This window comes from Terrapene carolina, unplaced genomic scaffold, assembly GCF_002925995.2.
Source record: "Terrapene carolina triunguis isolate 2854851 unplaced genomic scaffold, T_m_triunguis-2.0 Scaffold96, whole genome shotgun sequence".
Classification (NCBI taxonomy): Eukaryota; Metazoa; Chordata; order Testudines; family Emydidae; genus Terrapene; species Terrapene triunguis.
The window spans coordinates 17733682-17749597 of NW_020664447.1; the positions used below are offsets into that span (position 1 = coordinate 17733682).

At 38.9% G+C, this 15916-nt stretch overlaps 1 protein-coding gene across 1 annotated transcript in view; it reads right to left on the reverse strand.

Moving 5' to 3' along the window:
- SLC6A5 (solute carrier family 6 member 5) overlaps positions 1 to 11734 on the reverse strand; it is a 51581-nt gene extending 39847 nt beyond the window's left edge. Inside the window, exons 1-7 of the mRNA XM_024211178.2 lie at positions 11563 to 11734; positions 11231 to 11238; positions 9642 to 9780; positions 7032 to 7163; positions 6365 to 6538; positions 1374 to 1515; positions 812 to 944 (exon numbers count right to left, since the gene is read on the reverse strand). Of these exons, the coding sequence (XP_024066946.1) occupies positions 812 to 944; positions 1374 to 1515; positions 6365 to 6538; positions 7032 to 7163; positions 9642 to 9780; positions 11231 to 11238; positions 11563 to 11635 (801 nt within the window). The 5' untranslated portion in view covers positions 11636 to 11734. The remainder of the gene's footprint in view (positions 1 to 811; positions 945 to 1373; positions 1516 to 6364; positions 6539 to 7031; positions 7164 to 9641; positions 9781 to 11230; positions 11239 to 11562) is intronic.
- Positions 11735 to 15916: the final 4182 nt, after the last annotated feature.

Consider the following 15916-nt stretch of genomic DNA (forward strand, 5'->3'; position numbering starts at 1 on the left):
AGGTTTGTAACCCACTCTGGGGTCCTGACCCACAGTTTGAGAACTGCTGAGTTAAGTTAACCATCTGGGATGCAATCCTGCACCTAGAATTCCCCCTGAAGTGAACAGAAGTCTTGTGTAGAGCTGGGCAAATAACAAATGTTTTGGTTCATTGGCAATTCCAAAAAAACCATTTTGGGTTGAACCAAAAATGGCCCTTTTCAAAATTGTTGGCAAATCAAAAAGAAAGAAAATAGTTTCTGCTCAAACAAAATGTTTTATTTTGTTTTTAAGAATTAATAATTTTTAAATTTTCTTAAAGTTAAAGGAGATTTTGAAATGAAAAATCATTTTGAATCAAAAATCAAAATGTTTTATTTTTTAAATAGCAAAATGAAATATTTCAATTTTTTCATAATTTTTGACCAAAACAATTCAGTGAAATCAACACAAATTTTCAAAATGTTTCGCTGTCACCAAATCTGCATTTTTGCTCAAAGAAGGTTTTCGTCAAAACATTTTGCCCAGCTCCAACCTTGAGTGTACAAGGAAAATAGGCCTGGATTCAAAATGAGATCACTCCACGAACTTCCCATAACATGGGATCATCCCCTCTCAAAATGTTCCATAAAGTAACACCAGCATCTCTTCCTGCCATTTTCCACTGGCCCTGCTGATGGTACATAGTAAGTTCAACTTCCAGTCAGGTCCCATAATAACTTTTGCTTTTAGCAACTTCCAACTAATTCACTGTCTTAAACTATAAGTGCTATGGATTTAAAGCAACATAGTGTACTGTTACTGGTTTACTGTGGTAAAGAAATATTCTCACTTTTCCCGATGTCTTGATTCCTTTAGCCAAGGATGCGTACACAATTGCCCAAGCCAGAAAGAGAGCAAGTGCCAAGGGCCACCTGATTTCACCAGGATATTCAATCCCTGCAGAAATCTTCAATACAAAGTACCTGAGAGTCAAAAAGTTAGTGACAATGATTGCAAGCTGCATTCTCCCAGTGTAAGGATCTACATTAGACAACGCTTATAGTGCTGAGAAGTTTCTCTGCGCTACCCCAAAGGCTTCAGTGAATTTCACCATGTATTATTATACCTTTTATTATTAATAATTATTTATTATTTATGTGCATTGTTGCAGTGCCTAAGAGAGACAGTCATGGACCTGGACTGAATTGTGCTAGGTACTGTACAAACAAAACAAAAAGATGGTCCTTTTTCTCTTGAAACTTAGCTCTTTTATCCTTCATGCCTGAAGGTCAGTTCTCACATGCTGTAGTTCCAGTTTTCTGGAACCAGTCATAAGTGACCCACTCAATTTAATCCCCACATTTCAATAGCAGAAAAGTAACCTGACATTTCCTAATCAAATAGGGTCTTACTTGAAGTACTCTTCACTTCCACTGACAAAAGTCTTGTTTCCTTGGCTGGTGAAGTTAACCATAGTCAAGTTTGGATAGGCACTCATACAGAAAGTAGAGTTCTTGATCTGTATATTTGGGTGGTCATCAATGATGCATGAATCTGTTAAGAAAAGGTACAAATAAAATACTGGACTAAACATTTTGGGGACTGATGGGGACAACTCTGAAATACACTTATAATGTAGATCTATTTAATGGTGATATGTTACATTTCTATAGCACCTTGCAACCAAGGATCTCAATTCATTTTATAAATATAATTTTTATTAAGTCTCAATACCCATCTGAGATAGTTGGCATTGTTATCCTTTTTTCCCCACCAATGGGTAATCTAAGGCACAGAGAGGTTTAGGGACTTGAGTCAATGGAAGATATGGGTGAGCAAATAATGCAGAATTGACCCCCAGTTCACTCACCCAAGGACAATGTTAATCTGTGGCAATACTGAGAACAGAACCCAGGAGTCCCATCCACTAAACAGATGTAAATACAGAGACAGAGATCCAACAAAAATTATACCTATGAAAAACAATTGTACTCCAAAACACACCACTGTAAATGTTAAATAAGATAATATGGTTGAATCTTAGCCACATATGGGTTCAAACCAAACCCTAAGATCTATTCTGGGAGAGTTTGGATTCAGATGTAAGTGTTATGTCAATACTTATCCTTACAACATACAAATAAATTCCAGATCTGAAAATCCCCAGACTTTAAGGGTCTTCAAATCGGATCTGGATCCATGTGATCTGGGGCTACTTTAGTCTGAACAGAAACCCTCTGTGATTACAGAAATGATGGTCTTTGCCAAAGTTCCCAAAGATCACCAACAAATTTAAAACAAACAAGTTTGTTAATTCAAGAGTATTTCATTTGAGCAGGAAGTATAAATTTTCTAAGATGAATTGCCAACAGACAGCTAGCATAGTCTCTCTCTCTCAATATTTATCCATATCTTCTGAAGCTCAAAAACTTCCTAACTCGGAATTTACATAATTCTAAACCTCTATGTTTAGTTAGAACGATTCTGTTTAGTGTAACTCCTTCCTGAAGATATCATTACTGGCAATTTTAATAATTATTTGAGACCATACAAAAGAAACATGAAATACAAAAATATTTCATAGGTGTTTAAGCACTGCCAGCAGAGCATCATTTCCCATTTGTATTGCCTGACACAGCCAAGCTCAGCTCTCTGATAAGAGGAAAGCCCAGACTTCTCTGAAATGGATATTGTCACACTGCAAAGCAACAAGCAAAGAAGAATGTGTTGAGCTGTCATCTCCTTTCCCCCCTGACTCTAATGATATCACCACGTCCATGATTCCCCTGAGCTCTACCTGCAGGCGGATATGGAGACCAGCAAAAGTGACCTTAGATGTCACCCTATGAAACCTACTATGAGCTCATTGCAGTTAGATGCATAATTTGATATTTTCTGTTTCCAGCACAGTTATTTCAAAGCTCCTTACTTGTTTGTGATCATAGTTCTATGGCTCTCTAAGGCTTATTCTCATTGGAAATGAGAAGAGACAATTCTAATACTTCTGTAAAATATATTCCCTGTGAGTGTGCGCGCCCGCGTGCATAAGCGAGAGCAAGGGGTATATGTACTGGTGCACACGGTTTTAGATTGGCTTGGAAGGTTTTCCTTAAATAGACACTATAATAATTAATAATTCTATCTGTGCATGCAAAGTGCACAAATATACAGGACACACTATAATAATTAATATATCTATTTAAAGAAAACCTTCCAATCCAATCTAAAACCATGTGTGCCTGTACACATACACCTTGCTGACACGCACACAGAATATATTATACAGACGTATTAGAATCATCTCTCCCCATTTCCAATGAGACTAAGCCTTAGAGAGCCATAGCACAATGATCACAAACAGTAAGAGGCTTTGAAATCTGTGCTACAAACAGAAACTATTAATCTACACATCTAACTGCAACCAGCTCATAGGAGGTTTCATAGGGTGACACCTAAGGTCACTTTTGCTGCACTGCAGCAACTCTGCACAGCATTAACATTTGATAGCTTAGTTCTGTAAAGCTTTCGGTTTCCTTGCACTATCCTCTTAAAATCAGCAGAGGGCACAATTGTACTTTCAAGTATAAGCCCCTGCCACCATGTACAAATAAGTCTTCTCATGCAGTGCTATTGATCAAAACTGCATGTACAACAGAAACAAGGATTACACTACCTTGGAAGATGTTAACATGAAATTACATTTATATGGACAAACATTAGTAATTAAAACCATACTTTTTTTAAATCAGGAAAAACTAGAGCAATTTAAGTAAGTCCAGTGGTAACTGTGCTTGTTTTTCTGTAGAAGAAAGCTGAAACCAATCTCTGGCCTTTCAAGACTTGACACTAATTTTTGAAGACAGACAAAACCTTTCAGTTGCTGAGCAAGCTGAAGGATAAACATGTCAGAGAAACTGATCACATTAAACCAATAGGAAAACCTGCAGTTGTCACTCCCCAACTTTACAGATAAAAATAAAGGATCCTTAAAATGAGATCTGATCATCCCTGTGCTACATCTTTATAAGACAAAGCCCTTATATTCAACAACCCATTTAGAACCATGCTTAACTTTAAGCACCTGAGGAGTCACGCTGTCTTCCATGGGGCAGTTCATATTTAAGGATGAGCACATTGCTCAAGTGCTTTGCTGAATGGGAGCCATAGCACTGCATTCAGATTGTACTCTCTCAGGCTTCTTTGACATCGAAGAGATTAAATATTTTAAGGGAGTTTAATGCTTTACATTTTCACCTTTAAAAGAGGCCAATGTTTACAAATTTTCAAGCAAATATATGAAAATCATTCATTGGCTTTACAGAATTAGCACACAGTTCAACAGCTGTCTTTGCTAGGTGCCTGAAAAGACAAGGGGGGCTGCTTATCTGGAGGTCCCAGGCAGATGTGAAAGACAGACTTCAGAACATTAGAAGTATGAGTCAGATTGTACTATGGATCAAATGCAACCCTAGCGTAATCACTCAACTCCATAGAAAAAATTGGGATTGTATCAGGGCTGAATTTGTCCCTATGCTCCCATTTGCAATTGGTCCCTAAGGGCCCTTTTCTATTGACATCAACAGTATAGGATCAAATCCTAAGAGTTCAGGCCTCCAGTGCATGATCAGTAATTATTAAAATTTCCCTAACTTGTTGTTTTAGTTATTATAAATTATTTGTATTACCATAGTGCCTAGGAGCCCTATATCCATACAACATGGGGGTTTAAACCTCAGAAGCAATGCCCTTGTTTCTTATTATGTTGCCATGTGTGTCCTGTAAAGCTGAGCAAATAAATCATAAGGTGTAATGTATTCCATTAATTTTTCTCCCAATCCAGTTTGTGCATCATTCACTAACAGGTCACAGATTTCTTGAATTTATTAGTTATTTGAAATTAGGTATTAAATAATTTCTGTAAATAATTCTGAATCCGTAGCTTGTGTGTGCACAGTGCATTGTGAGTTCTCAAGATTTGCAATGCAAGCAGTTTAGATTGGATACACATGCCACTTAGTAGGTTTCCTTTCCCTGACCAAATGAAACTCTTGGAATCAGGTGCTCAGGCTGAACAGTACAGTTACAAATTGGAAACTGGCTTTCCTTAAACAGCCACTTAAAATCCACTATTGAGTAATGAGCAAGTGACCATTCTTGCGAGCGCACTCCTTTGCTGGAATATTTTCAGGACTCAAACACAATAGAGATGCAAATATAGTTAAAGTAAGTTTGATTAAAAAGATGAATCAATATAAATACTTCAATGAATATTGAATGTATCAGCTTTATAAAAGCCAGATCTGAAGCCCATTGAAGTCAATGGGAGTCTTTCCATTTACTTACATGAAATTTGGACAGGGCCTTAAATCTGCTACAGCACAGTTTTGGTGGATTGTACAGTGGTCATAGTCATAAAATAAAACATGTGACTCTGGCCTGCTTTGCTCCAGCAGATCAGGAGGGAAACTTGTGCAATGATTGGACATTTGGGGAAAGATTTATTCCTGGTGAGTTAGAAATTAAAGCAGTGGGATTACTTTGTGGATGAAATTAGCTCAACTGAGCTGGTCAGTACTGAATCACAGTACACAAACTACATTTGTCTTCTACCCCCCACCCTCCCAAAACATGTTTTAAAAATTATTTGTTGTTAAAGAGATTTTATAAACAGCACTTAATAAAGAATACCCAATCATAAATGATACATTGAAATGCTCCACGGCACAAGCAGGTGACTGCCATAGCACTTCCAGTCTCAATGCACTAAAATTCATCTGATATTGGAAGCACAGATGGAAGAAACCTAAAAGGAACTTGCAAGTACCATATTACTGTTAAAAAGAGCTGATAAAAAAAACACCATTTATTTTTGTGGGAAGTATAAAAAGTTTTTTCTCCCACTAATTTTTAGTTTTTAAGATTTTGTTTGTTTCTGTTTTCTAAACCTGTTTTCAGTAAAATTCTTTGGCTTTCGGTAAAAATTGTAAGTTTTCATAAAAAGCCAAAAACTTTTACTGAAAACCAAACCTCACCAATAATATTTCAGTTTCCAGCTTCCAATTTTTCATGGAAGAACTGAAAAAAATTGACAAAAATCCATTTTGGCCAAAAGGTCATTTTGGGCCTTCTTTATTATTGATTTTTTTCCAAAATAAAACAAACAAACAAAATTCAACCAACGGATGAGAGAGAAGAGTTCATGATTATACATATCACTTTAAACCAACTGCATCAAATGATACTGCCAATGACATTCAGGATCTGACTTCAGTGGGATTGTTGTCGGAATAAGGTCTGCAGTGTTAGTTCCTAATAAAGCATCACAGGTACAATATCTCCTCCAATCCAACTTGTAAGGAACGTCCTTTAAAATAAAATTTTTAAAAAGCGTGTCACAACTTACCTAATAAAAGTTTGTTTTTATCTTTGCAGTCTGGTGTATTCCAAGGATTGGTGCAGGAAGCCCAGGGTAATACACGTACAAAGGATGCAAAAAGGTAGAAAAGTGTGTAGCACATAATAATATTATAGTATATGGCTATTAGAACAGAGATGATCAGCATAGCAATGCCACAGCCTGAAAAAGAAAGGAGACAAAAGGCTAGTACGATCACACATATTCCTGATTACAAACATATACTATCAATGGATTGTAAAATATCCAAACCTGACCATATCATAAGCAGAAAGACATTTATCAGCTGTTGCACATACAAAAACCGTTTCCCAGAAGGCCCAGCAACAACACCCCAGCATTGGCTATGCAAGTCACTTATTGAATACAGATCAGTATATATTAAATTATATATTAAAATCTGTTATATAAAATAATGATATAATTGTGAAATCTAACACAAAATATTACTTGGATTTCCTAAGAAAAGAGGACAAGTTAAATTAACATTCCCTTTTGTAATAACATTCCAAGGTCAAATGAAGACTGCAATGCATGGTTCAAGTGACAATGCCATGCCAAATAAAGTCCTTTACAAATGTCTGTTAAAGATTCAGGCAACTCACACTTCTCTACAGACGTTCTCTTACACATGAAGGGGAGGGCTGAGGCTCACCTTGTAAGGCCGGGATAGCTTTCCAGACAGACACAGGTCCCTGACTAGCAAACTGCCCCAGTGAAACTTCCAGGAAGAAAATGGGTATTCCGGCTAGAGCCAGCATCATCAAGTAGGGGATAAGAAATGCACCTTGGGGAAAAGAGAAGAAAGATCTGAACTGCAGTGGGGAAATGCTCAAGCTGCGTAATTCTCAGCATCAAACAGCATTCAAGTTAGCAAAGATTCGTGGTATTTAGGAAGCCTTAAAAGAACCTACTCCACTAGAGTATTAGCGGATGAAAAAGGCTGCTGCAGTGGGAACACCGCGTACTCTAATCTGTTTAGAAGGGACACCGTAGGGCGTTTTGTTTCAGTAAATTCATCTTAAACATACTGCTCACCGCCATGCGTTTGACTAACTCATTAAGAAGGGCTAGTACTGTGTCTTGAGAAAAGTCCTGTTCTAATTATATGAATCCTTATTCATTCTCCGGGAGTATTATGAATTTATTTCTGTACTTTGCCACATTCCATGGTTTCTTATTTTGTCTGAAAATGAATACCACTCTCGCTGCAGGTGGTAACCCCCATTTAATTAATTAGCGTCAATTCCCCTCATCATCAACTGCAACTGTGTCTTACTTCCTTGTCTGTGTTTGAAGGGAACCAGTCTCCGGTGAGCGCGAGGGCAAGAGTCATTGGTGCAACCAGCTGGAGTGATCAATGTGGGGAATAAGGCAACTTTACACCCCTTATACCGAGATTCTGGTGTATTAGAACAACATAAGGGATCTAAATCGAGGCTGAGATGAGCAAGCATGCTCTTCTGTAACAGCTGAGCTGGGGTGTTCGCCCAGAAGGGTTAACAATGACAGTGCCAGTCACTGTCCCTCTCCAATGTTGTCTCTATTTTTTTTCTTTTAATCCTTCTATAACACAATTGTATTCAACAGGAAATTGGTTAACGCCAGTAAACCCTAGAAAAGCTTGGGAAAAGTCACCACATGCAGTACATACAAGACTCCCCAACAGAACCTCTATAGACAGTTATTAACTACTTCTTTGGAAAAGTCACTTAATTAATCTTGGCTACCACGTTGATGAGGATAAAAGTTTGTTTAAATATATATTCGTTGCATTTCTAGAGTTTATTTCCAAATCAAGGATTTAAACAATTAGGGATCTCTTTCAAAAAGTTTAGTCTTATTACTGCAGGAAAATTGCTCTTAAAGGGGAAGATTCATGGTTGTGTGTAATTACGTAATACGCACTTCGATATATGCAGAGAATATACATGCAGCATTTTGCAAGGAATGTGTATCGGCTTGAGTGCAACAGGAAAAAAATGAGGACCTAGATTCTGAGTGTCATAAGATAAACATGTTTTCATCCAGTGAGAAGATATCAAATTCAGTACAATCATTGATTTCTCATATTTACAGGAAGCTACAATATGTGTGGAAACTATGATATTTTTAAAAGGGGGGGGGGGTGCGGAATAAAACCCATCTTAAATTTTATATACACTTATTTCTGCCAAAGAATCACTTACTGAACTCTGATATATAAAGGATTTACAGTGAAAGTCCTATACATTTCCTTTTATAAAATTAATAAAGGAATTTCTCTGTAAAACCTCTTGTATATCTGAGTTTAGTAAGTCATTCTTTGGCAGAAATATGTGAATGATCCACTTCTCACAAACTGAAGGATTTTTAGTCTATCTGGTATTTTAAACAATTACAGGCGTGTCCACTATATTTTACCATATGACAGTGGTAAGAGTTGCTTGATTACCGCAACTTTTTTTTTTTTTTTAAGAAAAAACAAACACTCTAATTGTCTGTAAGACTTTGTTGGACTCAACAGAAAAGGCTATTTATATCTAATTAGATGTTTTCAAGACAAATTGCGTTTTCTATAATAAAACGGGTTAAGCAACACAATTGCACACTGCTTTTTCATCACATTTATTTTATTTGTATTTTACTTTGCTGAACATTATTCAAACTTTTTAAAAATTACTATTTCTCAGGTAGTGAAGTGGGGTTTAAAATAAATGCGCAGTTCAACCTAAAATATTATTGAGGGTTGATTTTGATTCAGATTTTGCAGAGATTTCCTCTTATTTCATACTTACTTTGGGTTCTCCTATTTTACCTTCGCTTTCCAAAGCCAAGTATTTGGATTAGAACCGCTTCTGTGCGATTGAATTTAAATTCACATATTTATTTTAAATTTATACTTTGGCTGGAATGTTCTTAGTCAAGTGAAATCCGGTGCTCAAATTTTATCAGTGTGTTTGTTCATTTTCTCTCTCTCTCTGGCCAGTATTAAGTAGGAAAGCATCTCCTTTTAAAAAAGCTAAGAACATGCTATTTTCTAAGGACCATTGATGTCAATGTGAATTTTAGCTTTTAAAAAACGATGGTTTGGTCTAGCCCTAAATCTTTGATTGACACAGGATATTCGTTGCTATGTTTTGAAGAGCAGGTGTCGGGGGAGGTCTTTTCCCAGGCACTTTCCTCTCGCCCCACTCCCCTTCCCCTTCCCGGCCCCGACAAGTTATTTGCTGGCTCAGTATCGCTTGAAGAGCAGCAGGGTGTATAAAGACAGGAAAAGCCATACCTCCCCCATTCTTAAAGGCCAGGTACGGGAACCTCCAGACATTGCCCAGCCCCACTGCATAACCCACCATGGAGAGGATGAAGTCCATCTTGCTAGACCAGTTCCCTCGGGCTTTATTTTCATCCCCTTTATCGTCATCCTGAAGAGTGGAGGGGAAAAACACATTGTCAACGTGGCTGTTTTCAGATCAAACAAAAATCTCAGTTCTGCAATTACCTGGCCCAGCAAGAAGACATTATTACAGACCAGCTGCTGCGGGGAGAGGAGAGAGAGAAAACATCTAATACAAAGAGATATTACTATGTATAACAAGCAGACTCCTCGTCTTCGCCCTCCCACCTCCCGATGTAATCTACACCAATAATTCTGTGCGCTCTCGGTTTCATTGGATACAATCACCTAGCTCTGGATCTGGCTCCTGTTGAGGATTTTTGTCATTGACTTCAGTGGAAGCAACAGAGGACCTCAATTTGGGCATTGTTTCAAATTGGGGAGGGGTTAGTGATAGCGAGAACTATTCGGCCCAGTGCTTCTTACTCCTTCCATGTGAGTTCAATGAACAGCCGTGAATTTTCTCCTGGTGTATCTGATATTTAAATTCTAGGGCCCTGAATTTTTATTCCAGCTCCTGACCGATGGGCAGAGAACTGATTTCTGTTGCGATTCTTTCTGGAAAAAAATCTAACCCAGGTTACCTATATTTGGCGTGTACCTGAGCTGCTTTGCTCTTCTGCGGATCGTGCTGCTCTGAGGAGAACGGTCCCCCAGTGAGCCAGAACTGATTGGTCCTCAGGAGTCAGATCCTGCGCACCAGTAGAGTCAGTAGAACTCCACCAGAGTTTGGCAGCATGGAAACATCTGGTATAAAGCTAGGCCGGCTCGCTCTCTCCCGCTCCACCCCACCCCACCCCACCCCAGCAAAGATCTTTGTTGAATGATCCCGGGTCGCCTCTTTCCCTTAAATACGAATGTCCCCAGTCCATGTGAAAGAGAAAGCGCAGCGCCGTTCCCATCGCATTGGTAATACTAAGGAGTTCTGAACCCCGGAGTAAGGCTGTCTCCCGGATTATATTCCACTGGGAGAAGCCCCTGCTAGGGGAGAGTGTGAGGTGCGCGTTAGCCACATTTTCACATCGTTCAGCAATGCCTAGGAGCCGCTCACTGACCCTAAATAACGATTGAGCTGTCTGAGAGGGAGTGATTGATCACCAATCCCAGCCCGGTGGCTGGTCAGGGACAGGGTTTGGTAGGGTTTGTGGAATGGCTGGCTGATTTTGTTCTTGTTTTTGGTTACAGCCTCCAATGCGTTACAGGCAATAACATCCGCAGAGGTATTAGCGCAATGCAAAGCTTTTATAAACGGGGTCAGTGAACGGCAGGGCAATCTCTTGGTATTTGATCCCAGAAAGGGAGAGTTGACCTGAAAAAAACTAGGTAAACAAACGTTTCTTCCTAGCGTGAAGAAGACCATGTGCAACTGAATTCAACCACAAGTATTCTGAGCTTCGTTATTTCGTTCCGGGCAAATTCGGATCGTTTTCGTCGCCCATTTTAAGAGAACCACCCCATTGCAGCTGAGCTTTAGGGGCAGGCACCGCTCAATACGCGCCTTTGAATTAGCTTGGAACTATTGAGCATCCATTTTCCTATTGCTAACAAATTATTATTAATCAGCAGCAAAGAAACTCCCGTTGCATACTTTCAGTCACACCGTTTTCTTTCTATAAAGGGGTCCTTTTGAGAGGGAGAGATTATCAGTAATTACCCCCTTGGACTGTGCCCAAATCACCTTTCTTGTGTTAGGCATTTAGAACTTGGAATCCGAATACATATGTACTTTAACGAGCTTTGCTCAATGGTGTCAAAACACATGTGATCCACCCGGTTCACTTAGAGGAGGGGAAAGCGACAGAGAAATAACTTACCCCATTAACACTGCCAGGCAGAACAGAAGTGTTCCCATCTGTGCCCAAAACCACGGTGCTCTGGCTCATGGTCACCCAACCGCTGTTGGCATTGTTTTGCTCCAGTGTGCTCTTACCAAGACTTTGATTAGCTTCACTGTCTGTGCTTTGCAAAGGGGGGATTTTGCAGTGAAGAAGATTGGCTTGCCCTTGGTTTCCTGCACCGGGGATGTTTTTTAGCGGAAAGGTTTCTACAGAATCCTTTCGGGTGGTGGAGCTGGCTTGGACTGGGGTGCTGCTGAGCTTGCAGATCCCAATTTTGGTCCTCTCAAAATCGTTCGGTTTGGCTTCTTCAGATAGAGAGATTTTGTTGTCGCTGGAGAGAGATCTGGAGACCTTGGCCAACTGCGACGGGGCTTTTGAAGGTAGGTTCTGCTGTTCATTTTCAGGGCTGGTTCGTATAACTCCCGCACCTTCAATTTGTCCAAGGGCAACTGTTTCGGGGCTGTTGACAACCTGCTTGTTCATATCCTTTTGACTGGTGTAATCCTAAAATGACAACATAACATACTTTACACCCAAAAAAAAGCGTTAAGATTTTGTTTTTTGATATTTCACAAATAAGCACTGTGCATAAAACTGCGATACAATTTTGCTGCTAACCGTGGTTAGGAAGGTTTTGCAGTATTTTCAGTCTACACGGCTCTCTTCGGTAGCCTTATCACATTAAACGCTAATATTCTGAGAAGATAACCGGGAGACAAAAATAATAGAGACTGCAAACCTATAATTCTATACAATGTTTCTACAGCTCTGCGCCTCCAAACCTTGTTGGATTTCACATCACGACTGTAGAATGCTCCCTTCCCCTATCACCGTTGCAGAAAGCTTCTTTAATTTTACGCCCCATTTCCTTTCTGTCATTCAACAATGCACACTGGCTTTTTTTATAGGCAATAAACAAGCTGCCCTGTAGGCAGCTAGAGATGCTGGAACCAAACGGAATAGTTGGTACAATATTGGTTAGCATTCCCGATATTCCCAATGAAGATACTAGATTCATTCTAAATAGTGAAAAAAGACAACACGATGAAGGGATATTCTATACCATAACAAATGCTGGATTATTATTTTAAAATAAGCTTTCGAAATCATGCTTGTCTTAAAGATCTACAATTTTCGAAAATAGCAGATAGCCTGATTGGTTAAATATTGCTAGTTACAAACAAAGAAGCTGCTAAATCTCACCATTTAACAATTTCTTGGTAAAAATGTGTGCCCCTCTTTGTTTTACACTGTCACATTTCAAAGGAAGAAAATTGCCCGATACAGTTTTCTTTGCATATATGCTTCTTATCTTTAACAATCTCCAAACCCACACAGTGTCATCAAATGAAACATCTGCATAGAACTCGATAGCGATTTTACTGAGGTCTGAAGTACATACGTTTCTGAATACGTTCTCTTTCTTCTCTTATGTTGGCTATATTATAGGTTGAGAAAGGTTTTTTCCATAGTGGAAAGTAGCCTTTCAGCACCCTGGACAGTTCCCATTTGAAACCAGCCCCTTCACCCACAACCTAGAATACGTCTGTTAGTCTATAAGGAGCCTCTTGTCGCTTTTTACAGATCCAGACTAACACGGCTACCCCTCTGATACTTTTGCATGACTGTTACTCTCTACATGAAGTAATACGTGAAATTAACAAATAGAAACTACATAGAGTATAGCCAAAGTACATTCTAAAGAAAAACTCTCCCCTCACCTTAACCACATCTCAAAGACGGAAAAACAAGCACTTACCATGTCTTAAATAGCAATAGATTGAACGGGTGGAGGTAAAAACAGCAGTACAGGCGATTGATAGACTGAATTTTGCTCAGTCAAGAGCAAAGCTTTCTATAGCTCCTTGGGAAAGATTGGGTTTGCGTCAGTGCAGAGCAAGGTGCCCTTCGTTTGACATTTTCTTGATAATAAGAGTTTGATAAATCATTACCCTTGGATTCAGATTTTAAAGGGACAAGAAGAAGCCAGAGCGCCGGCTAGCTGTCACTCAGATAGGAGTGGGATTGCGTGTTCAGTGATATTCATATGGGACTGACTACTAAACCAAACCCAGCAAGAGCACTGGCAAGAGCAGAACTTTCTTGCTGGTAATTAGGAGGAACATGTGAGAAACACGTCGTATTGCGCCCATAGCAGAAGAGTCAACAGGAGAAGCCTTTCATTTCTCTCTCTCTCTCTTTCTTGTTATTGTTTTTGATTCAACATTCGATATTCCTTGTCCCTGGATCTCTGCGTCTGACAATGATTCCAACGATAAAACCTTGTTAATCACATAATATTTAGAGTGTCTTCTTCCTCCACCTAACTTTACACCATTAGACAATAACATTTTAACGTGTTTATTACTCCTGCAGCTCCCGGGGGGAAAGCCCTACCTAAACAAATGGAAGCGGAATCACCCCACAAAGTTAATCATCTCAGTAAAGAAATATTTCTTTCCATCAATACCCTCTTCACTGCAGTTGGGCGGGGGAGGGAATGCAACGGTCAGTGCAGTTTTAGATGTTGTCCTTTACAAGCAAGACGAAAACTTTTTAGAAATCAAGATATTAAGTTGGCGATAGAATTGATTTTCCAGTGAAGGAATCCATCGATGCATTTAATAATCACTCGTAAGTGGGTGCTATGGGAGGCTGCTTACTGCATTTGAGCACAAGGTGTCATTGCTTTGAAAGTAAGTAATCATAACATCTACTTTTGACAAATCTCGATGTGCCTTAAACAACACTCGCTCTGTCTTTCCATTTAAAAGTATATGCCCTCTGTTTCTTCCCAACCCCTCCACACATTATGTTATATCCAAGTGTAGTCAATCCGCAGTGTGTGCCTGTTATTAATCGGGAACAAATATAACTTTAAATTAAAATAATTTTAACAAAATCTACTGCTACATCCCTTCTCTTATAGAAGACTAGCCCGGATTTCAATAGAAAAACTAATCCTTAACACACATTATTTCCAAACTACCTACTGCCTTGTGCCATAATTAGTCTTAGGTCCTAGTCAGGTGATTTAAGAGCTCTGCTCCCCTGCAGCCAGCTCTGCCCCGGAGGCTCAGGCAACAGCCCAGCACTATACATGTAGCTGCAAAGACTGCCCATCACAATCATAACTCAACACGGGTCTTCTCACTGCAGCCATAGGCAGAAATTCATCTGCAGGACTAATATATAAAAAGCACCACAAGGTGAGGGAGGTTGGGGCTAGCAACTAAGAACAGAAAATATCATTTTTCTTGGAAATTTTTATCACATTCCAAAACTTTCAAATTAAACACTCAGAATTTTAAAGCAGAGCTTAATCTTCCTTCTGCTGTTGTTTAAAACATATTGAAACTCAAAATACATACTTAATTTTTAAATATTTGTATTTAACATCCTCCCAGTTATGTTTATTCGAAAATAGTGGGAAGTGTGGGTAGAATCTACTTTTATTTTCTTTTAGCAGTACATCAGCAGCTTTCTGTGATATTTTCAGTATTTCTTTACCAGCATATATATTTAACTGTAGAACAGCCTGTTCAGAGGCAGGGAACTGATGATGGTCGTTAGTTCAGTTACCTTTCCCCTCCGATTATAGTAATACCTTTACATTCAAAGACTAAATTAAAAGCGACAAGCCAGCGATCCAAGGAGTATTTTTGGTTAGAAAGAATTGAGTGCCTTTTCCACATACCCACGGATTTCCAGAAACAGGGTTGATGTGTTTTGCTTTTTAAAAGGACAGGATTTGAATGGTCAATTCCAATTTCTGAAATATTCTTCATCTTTTCTATTTCATCAGCTGTGAGGTGCTAACTAAACGTTTGACTTCTCGGACGGGAAACTGTACCTTTGTTTCTCAGTTACACGAAAACAAGACGCGGGAAGAAAACTAGTTCGATTTAGAAAGTTCTTAGGGAAAAAAAAGTATTTTGGAGACATTATAGAACAAAGAATTTCCTCAGCCAGGAAGGTTCTAATAGAATTAAGTAATTAATAGTTCACCTGGGTGATAGTTACAAAACGAAAAATAAGGGGGGAACACCCGAAAAGAAATACAGCTTTGAGTTCTTCATACAACTTTTCCTTTTCCTCAAAATATCAATTACTGACTTTCCTAGCAAACCCAATTAGAGCCCGTAAAAATAAAACGCGCTCAGAATTCTAATTAATTGGAATTTTCTTTCCCTGCACACAGATCCAAAAGGCTGACTCGAAGTTGTCTTTAGTTTAAGCTAAAAGGCGCACTCTAATTTCTAGGCTGCGGCTTTCAGTAAACCCAATGAATGCAAAACGCTACCTATAATAAAGACCAGCTAGTAG